Source organism: Akebia trifoliata, chromosome 12 (genome assembly GCF_017979445.1).
Source record: "Akebia trifoliata isolate Shusen 1 chromosome 12, ASM1797944v1, whole genome shotgun sequence".
NCBI classification, from domain to species: domain Eukaryota; kingdom Viridiplantae; phylum Streptophyta; class Magnoliopsida; order Ranunculales; family Lardizabalaceae; genus Akebia; species Akebia trifoliata.
The window spans coordinates 536,610-552,155 of record NC_141386.1 but is presented as its reverse complement, the minus strand read 5'-3'; the positions used below and the strand labels follow the sequence as shown (position 1 = coordinate 552,155).

The following is a 15,546-nucleotide window of genomic DNA, read 5'->3' as shown; positions in this document are numbered from 1 at the left end:
TCTTTTCGAATCGTGATCTAGAACGATGTCCCGTTCTTATAATAACATTAGATGTCTACTTGGAACATGTTTGTTGGGGTTCAAACACATCTAATTGAGTGTGCACCTTGGTTAAGACTTAAGAGCTGAGGTGTTTTAAAATCCATCCATTGGATTTTGTGTTTTAATGAGTCGCTAGATCACTGATGCATTAATAGTTGATAAATGACATTTATAGAAAGGGATTTAAATAAGTATGTCAAAAATTGTAGTAGCAGAAGTAGGAAATAACATGATTTGATATTAGAATTTAGAATGTACAAAAAGAAATTATTAGTGGAAGGGCCACTTTTTTTCTTGCATATTTTATCTCTTGGAGAGGTGTTTAATTAATGGAAAATTTGACTGACACACCAAGAAACTCTAAAGGCCCTCAAAATTTTAAGGCCATCTCTAAAAATTAATAATAATAATAATAATAATAATATAAGTTGGCAGTCAATGTCAAAGGGAACCTCTGTGATAACCTTGACACTCCTATCATCCTCCAACGATTACAATACTCCATTGAATCTGATGGTACAGAGAGATTCCAACGACTCCATGGAAGAAGAAAAAGATAGATAGAGAAATTGAAGAAGAAGGGGGTGAAGGAGAGAAAGAGAGACAGGTCATATAATAACTTTCTAACGTATTGGTTAATTAGAGAAGACAATAGCGGTGCTGGAGAGGGAGTTATGTTCGTGGGGGTGTCCTTAAAAAAATTTAAGTTTTTTTTTTTTTTTGAAAAAAAACTTTGGCCCTACTTTGGAATTTCATGGTGTGCCAATTAAACTTCTCTTAATTAATCTTAAAGTCATAAGTGGCAATTTGTTAAGTATAAAAGTGATTAGGTTTGTATCCATAAATATTAATGTTTTTGATAAGAATATTTCATGTCTACTTTCATTGTAATGCATCCCAATTACTCTTAGATTAAGACAAGTAATCAATGATCAAATGGTGATCTAGACCTTTGTCTAAACCTTCTTATAAGAATGTGTCAGGCACCACCATCTTAGTCCTTGACATATTATTATGGATACATTACCATTCTGAGACCAACTTTTGGCGAATTTATGATTTTGAATCATTGTTCATTTTAATTAACAAAATGTGATCATGCTAAATCGCAATTTTTTCAAGTGACGAGATTGCAAGTTTAAAGTGAAAAATTCGCTGATTTGATATCATAAACCAGAATGTACAAAAAGAAATTATTAGTAGAAGGGCCATTTTTTTCTTGCATATTTTTTCTCTTGTAAAGGCCCTATATTTTTAAGGCTACCTCTAAAAATTAATAATAATAATAATAATAATAATAATAATTTGGCCCTCCATGTCAAAGGGCACCTCTGTTATAACTCTGACACTCCCATCATCCTCCAACGATTTCAGCACTCCACTGAATTCATTGGTGAAGAGAAATCCCAACAACTCCATGGAAGAAGAAAAAGATAGATACAGAGGTTTAAGAAGAAGGGGGTGGAGAAAAGAAAGATAGACAGATCATATAATAACTTTCTGACGTATTGGTTCACTAGAGAAGACAACAGAGGTGCTGGAGAAGGGGTTACGTCCGTGGGGTGCCCTTAAAAAAATATAAGTTTTTTTTTTTTTTTTTTACTTTAGCCCGCCTTTATAATTTTATGGCGTGTCAATAAAACTTCTCTTAATTAATCTTAAAGTCATAAGTGGCAATTTGTTAAGTTGAAAAGTCATTAGGTTCGTATCCATAAAAATTAATGTTTTTGATAAGAACATTTCATGTATACTTTCATTGTAATGAATAGCATTTACTCCTAGATCAAGACAAGTAATCAATGATCAAACGGTGCTCCAGACTTTCGTCTAATCCTTCTTGTAAGAATGTGTCAGGCACCACCATCTTAGTCCTCAAAATATTATTATGGTTAAATTACCATTCCAAGACCAACTTTTGGCAAATTTATGATTTTGAATCACTGTTCATTTTAATTGCCAAAATGTGATCATGCGAAATTGAAATTTTTTCAAGTGACGAGATTGCAAATTTAAAGTGACAAACTCGCTGATTTGATATCAGAATTCAGAATGTACAAAAAGAAAGTATTAGTGGAAAGGCCATTTTTTTTATACATATTTTATCTCTTGTAAAAGTCCTCATATTTTAAGGCTACCTCTAAAAATTAATAATAATAATAATTTGGCACTCCATGTCAAAGGGCACCTCTGTTATAACCCTGACACTCCCATCATCCTCCAACGATTTCGGCACTCCATGGAAGAAGAAAAATATACAGAGAGAGGTTGACGAAAAAGGGGTGGAGAAGAGAAAGATAGATCATATAATAACTTTCCGATGTATTGGTGCACTAGAGAAGACGACAGAGGTGCTGGAGAAGGGGTTACGTCCGTGGGGTGCCCTTAAAAAAATTTAAGTTTTTTTTTGCTTTGGCCCGCCTTTATAATTTTATGGTGTGTTAATAAAACTTCTCTTAAGTAATCTTAAAGTCATAAGTGGCAATTAGTTAAGTTGAAAAGTCATTAGATTCGTATCCATAAATATTAATGTTTTGATAAGAACATTTCATTTATACTTTCATTGTAATGAATCTCATTTACTCCTAGATTAAGACAAGTAATCAACGATTAAACGGTGCTCCAGACCTTCCTCTAATCCTTCTTGTAAGAATGTGTCAAGCACAACCATCTTAGTCCTCAAAATATTATTATGGATAAATTACCATTTCGAGACCAACTTTTGGCGAAATTATGATTTTGAATCACTGTTCATTTTAATTACCAAAATGTGATCATGCAAAATCACAAGTTTTTCAAGTGATGAGATCACATGTTTAAAGTGAAAAACTCACTCATTTGATATAAGAATTCAAAATGTACAAAAATAAATTATCTATGGAAGGGCCATTTTTTTCTTGCATATTAATTTTATCTCTTGTAAAGGCCCTTATATTTTAAAGGCTACCTCTAAAAATTAATAATAATAATAATAATAATAATAATAATAATTTGGCACTCAATGTCAAAGGGCACCTTTGTTATAACCCTGATACTCCCATCATGCTCCAATGATTTTGATACCCCATTGAATCTGATGGTGAAGAGAGACCCCAATAATTCCATAGAAGAAGAAAAAGATATATAGAGAGATTGAAGAAGAAGGGGGGTAGAGAAGAGAAAGAGAGACAAATCATACAATAACTTTCCGACATATTGGTTCACTAGAGGAGACGATAGAGGTGCTAGAGAAGGGGTTACATCTGTGAGGTGCCTTTAACAAAAATTTAAGGCTTTTAGTTTTTTGAAACTTTGGCTTGCCTTTAGAATTTCATGGTATGTCAATAAAACTTCTCTTAATTAATCTTAAAGTCATAGGTGGCAATTTGCTAAGTTAAAAAGTCATTAGGTTCGTATCTGTACATATTAATATTTTTTATAAGAACATTTCATGTCTACTTTGATTGTAATGCATCCCATTTACTCCTAGATTAAGACAAGTAATCAATGATCAAATCGTGCGCCAGACCTTTGTCTAATCCTTCTTGTAAGAATGTGTCATGCACCACCATCTTAGTCTTCTAAATATTATTATGGATAAATTACCATTCCGAGATCAACTATTGACGAATTTATGATTTTGAATCATTGTTGATCTTAAGTACCAAAATGTGATCATGCAAAATCTCAAGTTTTCAAGTGACGAGATTGCAGGTTTAAAGTGACAAACTCGTTGATTTGATATCAAAATTTAGAATGTACAAAAAGAAATTATTAGTGGAGGGGCCATTTTTTTTCTTGCATATTTTATCTCTTGGAGAGGTGTTTAATTAATGGAAAATTTGATTGACACACTAAGAAACTCTAAAGGCCCTCATATTTTTAAGGTTACCTCTAAAATTAATAAAAATAATAATAATTTGGCACTCCATGTCAAAGGGCTTCTCTGTTATAACCCTCACACTCCCGTCATCCTCCAACGATTTCGGCACTCGATTCAATCCGATGGTGAGGAAAGATCCTAATGAGTACTCTATGGAAGAAGAAGAGGAAGAAAGATAGAGAATTTGAATAAAGGGGTAGAGGAGAGAGAGAGAGAGAGATCATAGAAGAACTTTCCGACGTATTTGTTTACTAGAGAAGACTGATCATTGAAAAAACTTGATGTAAATTGTAGATGAACAAATATTTAAAATAAAACTTTGGGAAGTCGAATTCGTTCCACAGGGACAGTTGGGATTCACTTAAAATTCGAGTTGAAAACAAAATAGAATTTAAAAATAGATTGGTTTAAAAATAAAACAGATTTGTTGCACAAATAAGATGGAAATTAACTTGCAATTGAAATAAAAACAGAAAGTAGAGATTGAAGATATAAGAAAGGGGGCTTAGAGAAGTCAAATCAGCCTTTGCAAACCATCGATAATGCAGATCAATTCCAAGAATAACTCAATCCATGTAGCAAGTCATTGCTCATGGATCAGAAGGTGGAGTAGTTTAATCATCAAAGGTAACCAAAAGTCATTCATGAAAATTCAGATTTAATTGAGATTGCCTAGCTTATATTCAGATTCTTCACAGAGCATAACTGTTCTTGAACTTATCTAAGTAATGGCTATCAAAGTTTGAATCAGAAATATAAGCTAAATTATTTAATCATAGGAGAATTCTCAGAATGATTAACATGTAAGCAAAATAAGGAATTAAAACTTCATTAAAGAGATGAACTTGCTCCGACATCCTTGATTTCTTTAAGGAAGATCTAGCCACTCATTGCAAGGTTCATAGTTGTAGCAATAACAAAAGGAAGAAGATGATAGATGAAGAAGATAATGTAAGATGAAATTGCACTTTTGATTCCTTTTTTAAATGGTTCTTCAAAGAATTACAAAAGGAACTAAAGAAGAAAAACTAAAGAAACAATTGATTCTCTCACTGCTACAAAAACTCTTTCTAAAAGAAAAACTAGGAAAAATGCAAAGAAATTAGGGAGAAGAAGAGGGTTAAGAGGGACCCCTTCTTCTAGGGACAACCTCTCAATTTATAGCATTCGTAATCGGGTTGTCGGGTCAGGTTTTTGCTTGATTTGATTCGAAAGGACCATTCAGTTACAACGGCCGAACCATCTAAAAACTTCAGTACAAATTTCGAGGCAAGATTCCTCGAGATCACCGAGGAGCACTAGGGCCTTACTGTGGAGTGGTGACGTAGCGACGAATTGCTCTAATATTTGGTTGGATGTTCCCTTTTGGCTTGTACATTGTAACGAAACTTGTTACATGATTTGTTGACTTCCGAATGTGACTTTGTCACCTACAATTAACAAGAAATTCTCATTAGCTTCATTAATTTGAAAATTTCATATATTCTGCTATTATTTATAAGAACTAAAATTTATACTTGATAATATTTGTGGAATTACGGTCTTAAAATCGAATTATTGGGACCTTATTAAAGACAACAAAGGTACTAGAGAGGGGGTTACGTTCGTGGGGTGCCCTTAAAAAAATTTAACCTTTTTTTTTTTCAAAACTTTGGACCACTTTTAAAATTTCATGGCGTGTCAATAGAACTCCTCTTAATTAATCTCAAAGTCATAGGTAGCAATTAAGTAGCAATTTGCTAAGTTGAAAAGTCCATAGGTTTGCATCCATAAATATTAATGTTTTTGATAAGAACATTTCATGTCTACTTTCATTGTAACGCATCCCATTTTCTCCTAGATTAAGACAAGTAATCAATGATCAAACAATGCTCCAGACCTTCGTCTACTCCTTCTTGTAAGAATGTGTCATGTACCAACATCTTAGTCTTCGAAATATTATTATGGATAAATTACCATTCCATGACCAACTTTTGACAAATTTACGATTCTGTCTCACTGATTCATTTTAATACCAAAATGTGATTATGTGAAATCCCAAGTTTTTCAAGTGATGAGATCGTAAGTTTAAAGTGACAAACTTGCTAATCCCCCCCCAAAAGTGACAATCTTGCTAAAAGTAGCAAAACCAATGAGATAGTAACTTGAAACCGTTGAGATTGTCACTTTAAACCTACGAAATTATTGCTTTAAAACCTCTGATATCGTTATCATTCATGTTTTGGTAATTAGAACAAACAGTAAGTTGAAATTATAAATTCATTAAAAGTTGGTCTCATTTTCATAAAGGGATAGGATCCCTTGACTCCTAAGAATGACTCATGAAAAAAACACATGATCCCAACCCTTTAAATTCAAAATCCAATGATTGAGATTTATCCTTGGGATAAGTATCTCCAAGATTTGTGTTATCAAGATACTTATAAATCTCAACCATTGGATTTAATGTTTAAAAGGTTGCAATCATGTTTTTCTTTTTTCATTGTTATTATTAGTGTAGGACTAGTCTTACTAACTAGTAGGGAAAAAAGCTTTCCTAAGACCCATCCACCATTAAAATAAAGTCTCGAGATATGTAACAAATCACAAGGATTTGTTTCAACGACGGATGAGCCTTAGTAAGGCCTTTCTCCCTTACTAAATTAGTTAGGAAAGTGTTATTATTATTATTTTCATTCTCAGGAAGCCGTGACCTCAAAGTTGCTTTGCAATGCATCAAACTAATTGAACTATGGGTCTGTCCCTATTATTATTATTATTATTATTATATGCTGGCATGTACAAATGCATGTGTATAACAAAAATTAGCATTTATGGATTATTACATTTTTTATATTTATTTTAAAATTTAAATAGATAAACTGATTTTATATCATATTATATCATTTAATGTGTTATAAGGGTCTCTGAATAACTTAAAATAACAACTAAGGTGATTTTGCAAATAAGACAATAAAACAATATTTTGTAATTTTGTGGGATTATAATTATATTTATTTTAACAAAAATGACCTTAATAATTATAATGTTAAATGTAAAAGTGGGGGCATTTTTTACCTTCAAAATTTTAGTGTCAATAAACACCTATTCGGCCTTCTCTATAATAATTAGTAGGCGTCATGTGCAAACGCATATGCATTATAACCTATAACGACCATTCTATACTTATGAAATATTAATTAAAAGGATCATGACGATATATATAAAAGGGATATTTAAGTAATTTAAAAATTCAAAGTTCAAAGTCCAACCTCGAACATCAAAGGAAGCATCATCTTTTCTAATTCTAAAATCAAACTCAACAGCTACCTTACTAGTTTTTATGATAATTTACACAATCACAAGCATAAAACACATGTTCTTGTCTTAACTACCACCTTATGATCCCATCTCATGTCTCCTATATAAATTAAACCTCCCATTCATAAAAAATCAATCAACATTCACCCTCAATCATCCTATACTGAATGGATCCAATGGCAAATATCGTCGTAACCCTCCTATTCTTTACTTCATTTCTGTTACCAGCATCATCAGCTAAAGTCCACAAGGATGTTAACTGGTGGTGCAACAAGACTCCATACCCCTATGCTTGCAAAGATTTCATGAGACATTCTCGATCTTCCATACCGAAAAACAAATCTGAATTTCGTAAAATGGCGGTACAAGTAGCTATGGAGCGAGCCTTACATGCCCAAAGTCACAATAAGTGGTTAGAGCCTAAATGTCGTAACGAGCGGGAGAAGGCTGCGTTGGCGGATTGTTTAAAGCTCTATGAGAACACTATAATCCAACTCAACCACACCGTTGATCCAAATACTAAGTGCACCGATGTTGATGCTCAAACATGGTTAAGCACAGTTCTCACCAACCTCAAGACATGTAGAGCAGGCTTTGCTGAGCTTGGTGTCTTGAACTTCATATGGCCTCAAATGTCGAACAATGTTTCGAAATTGATTTGCAACACATTGGCTATTAATAAGGTTCCGATCGAGCAACAAAATCACAAAGATGGGTACCCAAGTTGGGTATCGGCTGGTGATCGAAAGCTCTTGCAAGCATCATCATCAGCTTCACAAGCTAACCTTCTGGTGGCACAAGATGGGTCTGGGAACTACCGAACCATTAATCAAGCTCTTGATGCTGCATCGAAGCAAAGGAAAGGCAGTAGTAGGTTTGTGATTCGTGTCAAAGCAGGGGTTTATAGGGAGAACATTTTGATTGGGAACAACATAAAGAATATCATGCTTGTGGGTGATGGTTTGCGAAGCACAATTATCACTGGGAGCCGTAGTGTTGGAGGAGGTTCCACCACCTTCAACTCTGCAACTGTTGGTAAGAGAATTGAAATTGATCCTTAATTCCCCTAACATTTAGATGATTAATATTTGGTTAAAAAAATTAACAATAATCCAAACACATTTGTCATTAAAATATAGAATTTAGAAATATTATTGTTAATGAATTAAAACATTTTGGTCTACATTGTTCACTAGTTTGATTATATATAACTAATCAATCTTGTCAAAATTTTATGATGCAGCTGTGACGGGTGAAGGATTTATTGCACATGGAATTACATTCCGTAATACAGCAGGCCCACAAAATCATCAAGCAGTCGCACTCCGATCTGGCTCTGATTTATCTGTCTTCTATCGTTGTGGTTTCGAAGGATATCAAGACACTCTTTATGTTCATTCCCAAAGACAATTCTATAGAGAGTGCTACATCTATGGCACAGTAGACTTCATCTTCGGAAATGCTGCTGTAGTTCTTCAAAATTGCATGATCTATGTAAGGAGGCCAATGGATGGGCAATCAAATGTCGTAACGGCCCAAGGCAGAACTGACCCAAACCAAAACACGGGAATTTCAATCCATAATTCAAGAGTCATGGCTGGAGCCGACTTAAGGCCCGTGCTTAGTTCATTCAGGACATACTTGGGAAGACCATGGAAGCAATATTCTCGAACTGTCTACCTTCAGACGTATCTTGATACATTGGTTGATCCTGTGGGTTGGTTGGAATGGGATGGAAATTTTGCTCTTGATACATTATACTATGGAGAGTACAAGAATATGGGTCCAGCTTCTTCGACTGCAAGGCGAGTTAAATGGCATGGTTATCGTGTTATAACATCTTCATCTGAAGCATCACGATTCAGTGTAGGAAACTTCATAGCCGGTGGGTCATGGTTGCCTTCCACTAGTGTGCCCTTTATTTCTGGCCTTTGATTAACAAATTATGTGATATGCCTTGGGGACGATATTGTCGAGGCAATATTGGATTGGTTGCATTTCAATTGATCTGAACATCAGAGAAACCGAACGGTCAACACATTAACTTGCAGATCAACAATTGAGATAAAATAAAAAATTAACAAAAGTGGGCCTTTCAAACGCATCCATGAGGTTTACATAATTAGGGTACGATCAGAAAAGAAGAAAAGAGAGATCAGAAATATTATTTTGTGTATATTTCAAATATTAAGGCACGATCTATTTTTATTGGTAATCTTCTTACATATGGTCATGTTGCTTGTACAACGTTAGATCCGATCGAGTTCGTTATAGATCTGCTATTTCCGAGTGCACGGTTAGCAGACATTAACTATTGAATCTTGGAAACTAGATGCCTGAGATCGACTGTACTGAGGATTCATTCCTAAGGGGGCGGAATTAATTTTAAGGACAACAATTTCTCCGTGCCTCAGTCATCGATAAGTTCTTCCAATTTCTTCATGATCTTTATATTATTTTTTATTGGCTATAATCTATTGTTTCAACAACACATAACCAGAGTAATCAATACAAGTCACGAACATAACATTTAATATATACTCATGGAAAAAATGTTTGCATTAAAAATATTGGTTAGTTAATAGTGGATATTTTTTAATGTTATTTTTCTAGAAAAATAAATGGTGGGAAAACAAAAAAAGTGCACTCATTTTTTAACCAATTCAAATTGGTCCTACAAAACTGAACCAGGGTCCTATAATGATCCAACAAATTTGTACTTAATTGGTGACAAAGCCCGACCCATAAGCAAAGGTTTTCTTCCCTTTTTATTTTATTTTGAATGGGTTTCAGTTTATCCAAAAAAGGAGAGGCCTATCAAGTTCAATTCTTCTGAGTCCTTTTCTTTCAGTCGTTTTACAAAAATGGTATTTAATTATACCAAAATTACTGACTCAGACAGGTTTTTAAAATATTAATCAAAAGGATCATAGACTTGTTTGGTATTTATTGGTTTTTACTGAACTAGGTATCCCTGGTTGGGATATTAACCTGAATTTACCTTTATACCCTTTATCAAATTCATACATGAACTGATTTTTTCTCTAAAAAGGAATGTATTTAGCTGAATTTACTTGTATATACCTATTACCATCCTAAAATAAACCTAAAAAAAGTTCTGACTTTTTTCGTAATTTATTTATAAAAAAAAACATGATCTCTTTTCTAAGGTTCAGAAAAAGGCTAAAAAGGTTATATCGCAAATGTGACCAAATAGAAGATACATGTTTTAGTAAAAATAAATAAACACCAATTTATGATTCTGAATCACTATTCATGACGATAATATTAATTAAAAGGATCATGATTCTAAACCACTGTTCATTTTAATTACTGAAATGTGATCATGCAAAATCGCAAGTTTTTTAAGTGATGAGATCGTAGGTTTAAAGTAACAAACTTGCTGATTTGATATCAGAATTCAAAATGTACAAAAATAAATTATTAGTGGAAGGGCTGTTTTTTTTTTTTTTTTCTTGCATATTTTATTGCTTGTAAAGGCCCTCATATTTTTAAGGCTACCTCTAAATAATAATAATAATAATAATAATAATAATAATAATTTTTTGACACTCCATGTCAAAGGGCACCTCTATTATAACCCTGACACTCCCATCATCCTCCAACAATTTCAGCATTCCATTGGATTTGGTGAAGAGAGATCCCAACGACTCCATGGAAGAAGAAAAAGATAGATAGAGAGATTGAAGAAGAAGGGGGTGGAGAAGAGAAAGAGAGACATATCATAGAATAACTTTTCGATGTATTGATTCACTAAAGAAGACAACAAAGGTGCTGGAGAGAGGGTTATGTCCGTGAGGTGCCCTTAAAAAAAATATAAGTAATTTTTTTTTTTAAACTTTGGCCTGCCTTTAGAATTTCATGGTGTGTCAATAAAACTTCTCTTAATTAATTTTAAAGTCATAGGTGGAAATTTTCTAAGTTGAAAAGTCATTAGGTTCGTATCCATAAATATTAATGTTTTTGATAATAACATTTCATGTCTACTTTGATTGTAATGCATCCCGTTTACTCCTAGATTAAGACAAGTAATCAATGATCAATTGGTACTCTAGACCTTTTTCTAATCCTTCTTGTAAGAATGTGTCATGCACCACCATCTTAGTCCTCAAAATATTATTATGAATAAATTGCCATTCCGATACCAACTTTTGACGAATTTATGATTTTGAATTATTGTTCATTATAATTACCAAAATGTGATCATGCGAAATCGCAGGTTTAAAGTGAAAAACTCAATGATTTGATATCAGAATGTACTAAAATAAATTATTAGTGGAAGGGCCATTTTTTTCCTTGCATATTTTATCTCTTGTAAAGGCCCTTATATTTTTAAGACTACCTCTAAAAATTAATAATAATAATAATAATAATAATAATAATAATAATAATAATTTGGCACTCCACTAAATCTGATGGTGAAGAGAGATCCCAACGACTCCATGGAAGAAGAAAAAGAAAGAGAGATTGAAGAAGGGGGTGGGGGAGAGAAAGAGAGAGAGATCCTAGAATAACTTTTCGATGTATTAGTTCACTAGAGAAGACAATAATGGTGCTAGAGAGGGGGTTATGTCCGTGGGGTGCCCTTAAAAAAATTAAGTTTTGTTTTTAAAACTTTGCGCGCCTTTAGAATTTCATGGTGTGTCACTAGAACTTCTATTAATTAATCTTAAAGTCATAGGTGGAAATTTTCTAAGTTGAAAAGTCATTAGGTTCGTATTCATAAATATTAATGTTTTTGATAATAACATTTCATGTCTACTTTGGTTGTAATACATCCCATTTACTCCTAGAATAAGACACGTAATCAATGATCAATTGGTACTCCTGACCTTTGTTTAATCCTTCTTGTAAGAATGAGTCATGCACCACTATCTTAGTCCTCGAAATATTATTATGGATCAATTTCCATTCCGAGATCAACTTTTGACGAATTTATGATTATGAATTATTGTTGATTTTAATTATTGAAATGTGTCATAAGTTTTTCAAGTGACGAGATCTCAAGTTTAAAGTGACAAACTTGCTGATTTGATATCAGAATTCAGAATATACAAAAATAAATTATTAGTGGAAGGGCCATTTTTTTGTGTGCATATTTTATCTCTTAGAGAGGTATTTAATTAATGGAAAATTTGACTGACATGCTAAGAAATTCTAAAGGCCCTCATATTTTAAGGACACCTTTAAAAATTAATAATAATAATAATAATAATAATAATTTGGCATTACATGGCAAATGGCACCTCTGTTATAACCCTAATACTCTCGTCATCCTCCAACGATTTCGGCACTCCATTGAATCCGATGGTGAAGAGAGATCCCAACAACTCCATGGAAGTAGAAGAAGAAAGATAGAGAGTTTGAAGAAGGGGTTGGAGGAAGGAGAGTGAGATAGAGATCATAGAAGAACTTTCCGACCTATTTATTTACTAGAGAAGACAACAGATGTGCTGGAGAGGGGGTTATGCTCATAGGGTGCCCTTAAAAAAAATTTAACTTTAAAAAAAAAAAACTTTGGCCCACCTTTAGAGTTTTATGGTGCATCAATAAAACTTCTCTTAATTAATCTCAAAGTCATCGGTAGCAATTTGCTAAGTTGAAAAGTCCATAGATTGGTATCCATAAATATTAATGTTTTTTTTAAGAACATTTCATGTCTACTTTCATTGTAACACATCCCATTTACTGCTAAATTAAGACAAGTAATCAATGATCAAACGGTGCTCTAGACCTTCGTCTAATCCTTCTCGTAAGAATGTGTCATGCACCACGATCTTAGTCCTTGAAATATTATTATGGATAAATTATCATTGCATGACCAACTTTTGACAAATTTATGATTCCGTCTCACTAATTCATTTTAATACCAAAATGTAATTATGTGAAATCGTAAGTTTTTCAAGTGAGGAGATCACAGGTTTAAAGTGACAAACTTGCTGATTCCCCCCCACCCCCCCCCCCCCCCCCCCCAAGTGACAATCTTGTTGGTTTGTATAGTGATGATCTCGCAAAAAGTAGCAAAACCAACGAGATAGTCACTTAAAACCGCCAAGATTGTTGGTTTAAACCTGCGAAATTATCACTTTAAAACCTTTGATATGATTATCATTCACATTTTGATAATTAAAACGAACAGTAAGTCGAAATTGTAAATTCATTAAAAGTTTGTCTCGTTTTCATAAAGGGTTAGGATTTCTTGACTCCTAAGAATGACTCATGAAAAAAAAAAAAACATGATCCCAACCCTTTAAATGCAAAATCCAATGGTTGAGATTTATTATTGAAATAAATATCTCCGAGATTTGTGTTATCAAGATACTCATAAATAAGCAACCTCAAGATATGTAACAAATCACAAGGATTTGTTTCAACGACGGATGAGCCTTAGTAAGGCCTTCCCCCCTTACTAAATTAGTTAGGAAAGTGTTATTATTATTACTAAATTAGTTTGGAAAGTAGTGTTATTATTATTATTCTCATGAAGCCATTGGCTCCAAGTTGCTTTGTAATGCATCAAACTAACTGAACTATGAGTCTAACCCTAATTAAATTTTTTATATTTATTTTAAAATTTAAATAGATAAACTGATTTTATATCATATTATATCATTTAATATGTTGTAAGGGTCTCTGAATAAGTTAAAATAACAACTAAGGTGATTTTGCAAATAAGAAAATAAAAAAATATTTTGTAATTTTATGGGATTATAATTTTATTTATTTTAACAAAAATGACTTTAATAATTATAATTTTAAATGTAAAAGTCAGGGCATTTTCTACCTTCAAAATTTTTGTGTCAACAAATACCAATTTGGTCTTCTCTATAATAATTAGTAGGTGTCATGTGCAAACGCACATGCATTGTATCCTATAACGACCATTCCATACTTATGTAATATTAATTAAAAGGATCATGCCGATAACATAAAAAAAGGATATTTAAGTAATTTACAAATTAATGTGATTGTAATTTTATTAATTTTGGATTACAACAAACCTGATAGTTGGTGCATGTGATGTGCGGGACTAGTCTTTGGACAAGACCATGGTCAATGAACTGGGAAAAGCTCAAATACGAACCGGTTAGCTATCTACAAGAATACCTGATTATTCAAAAAAAAAAAAAAAAACCAAAAACAAAATAACCCTGATTGTATTAAGTTAAAATGTAAAATTAGGGACAATTGTGAAATTCCAAATTTTGGTCTCTTATCGACACCAACTCCGCCTTTCTCCCATTATACTGAATCACTTTCCTAAGATTTGCAACATTATTGTTTAGAGAAAATATTCAAGGAATTTATTTAGTAATTTTGGGTCTTAAAATACCCCAAAAGTCCAAGGTTTTCGATAAAATTAATTAAAAAATAATTTTTTACATTTTAAATTGTGAAAATTGAAGAATTAAAACTAACTATAAATTAGTTTTTATATTTTTTATTATGAAAATGTCGAATTTCATTCCCATCATAGAATGTCTCCATCTTTTGTTATCCTATGTGGGACAGCTTAATTGTTTGACTTGACACATTGTATGTGCAACACGTGTCAGATGATTATAGCAGGATGCCTTTAGCGTCTCTGACTGTCCAATTTCCTAGTATGTGGGACCAGATAACGAGTGACAGATCACATCATCAATGACTTCAGTGTTCGTGTGGGACCCATTGTTTCCTCACAAGCATTTTGTCCATAACTCCCATGTCCCACCTACAAGCAAGACCAACTGACTAATCATGTCGGATGTATAATGGCATCTTGAATGTTTTTTTGGTCTTTCTTACAAGGTTGCAGTTGTGCACAACTCATATTATCTAAGACTAGTAGCTCAATAACAAATAATAAAAGAGTTCAAGTAGTAATAATCTTAATAAATTAAGAAAAAAAATCAATTGAGATGGTTTGATAAAAGGGTTCAAGTAGTAATAATCTTAATAAATTAAAAAAAAAATCAATTGAGTTGGTTTGATCAGTTCGACTTCAAACTGTTGCGAGGAAGCATAATAAGAGCACAAAAATAAAGATAAAAATCAAATCAATCACACGAAGAACACGTGATTTATGTGATTCGATAAATTGCCTACGTCCATGAAAGAGAGGGAGAATTCACTATTAACGATAAAGATTACAAGTTCTTAAATCTTTGCAACTCTCTTAGCTGTAAGGAACCTCACAGAACAATTAAAATAAATAAATAAACTTTGGGCAGATCTCCTATGCTCGAAAAAGGACCTTTTACTTTTGATTTACATTTTGAAGTCCAAGCCCAATAAGAATACTAGATATATTGTTGACAAACCATTTACCCCAAAAGATCAAT

General features: G+C 32.8%; 1 protein-coding gene across 1 annotated transcript; it reads left to right on the top strand.

Moving 5' to 3' along the window:
- The first annotated feature begins 7,354 nt into the window (after positions 1 to 7,354).
- On the top strand, positions 7,355 to 9,297 carry LOC147388440 (putative pectinesterase/pectinesterase inhibitor 17). Its single transcript, XM_086418421.1, has 2 exons — positions 7,355 to 8,236; positions 8,445 to 9,297. Exons 1-2 carry the CDS (start codon positions 7,369 to 7,371, stop codon positions 9,134 to 9,136), a joined length of 1,560 nt encoding a protein of 519 aa, XP_086274547.1. The 5' UTR covers positions 7,355 to 7,368; the 3' UTR covers positions 9,137 to 9,297.
- Positions 9,298 to 15,546: the final 6,249 nt, after the last annotated feature.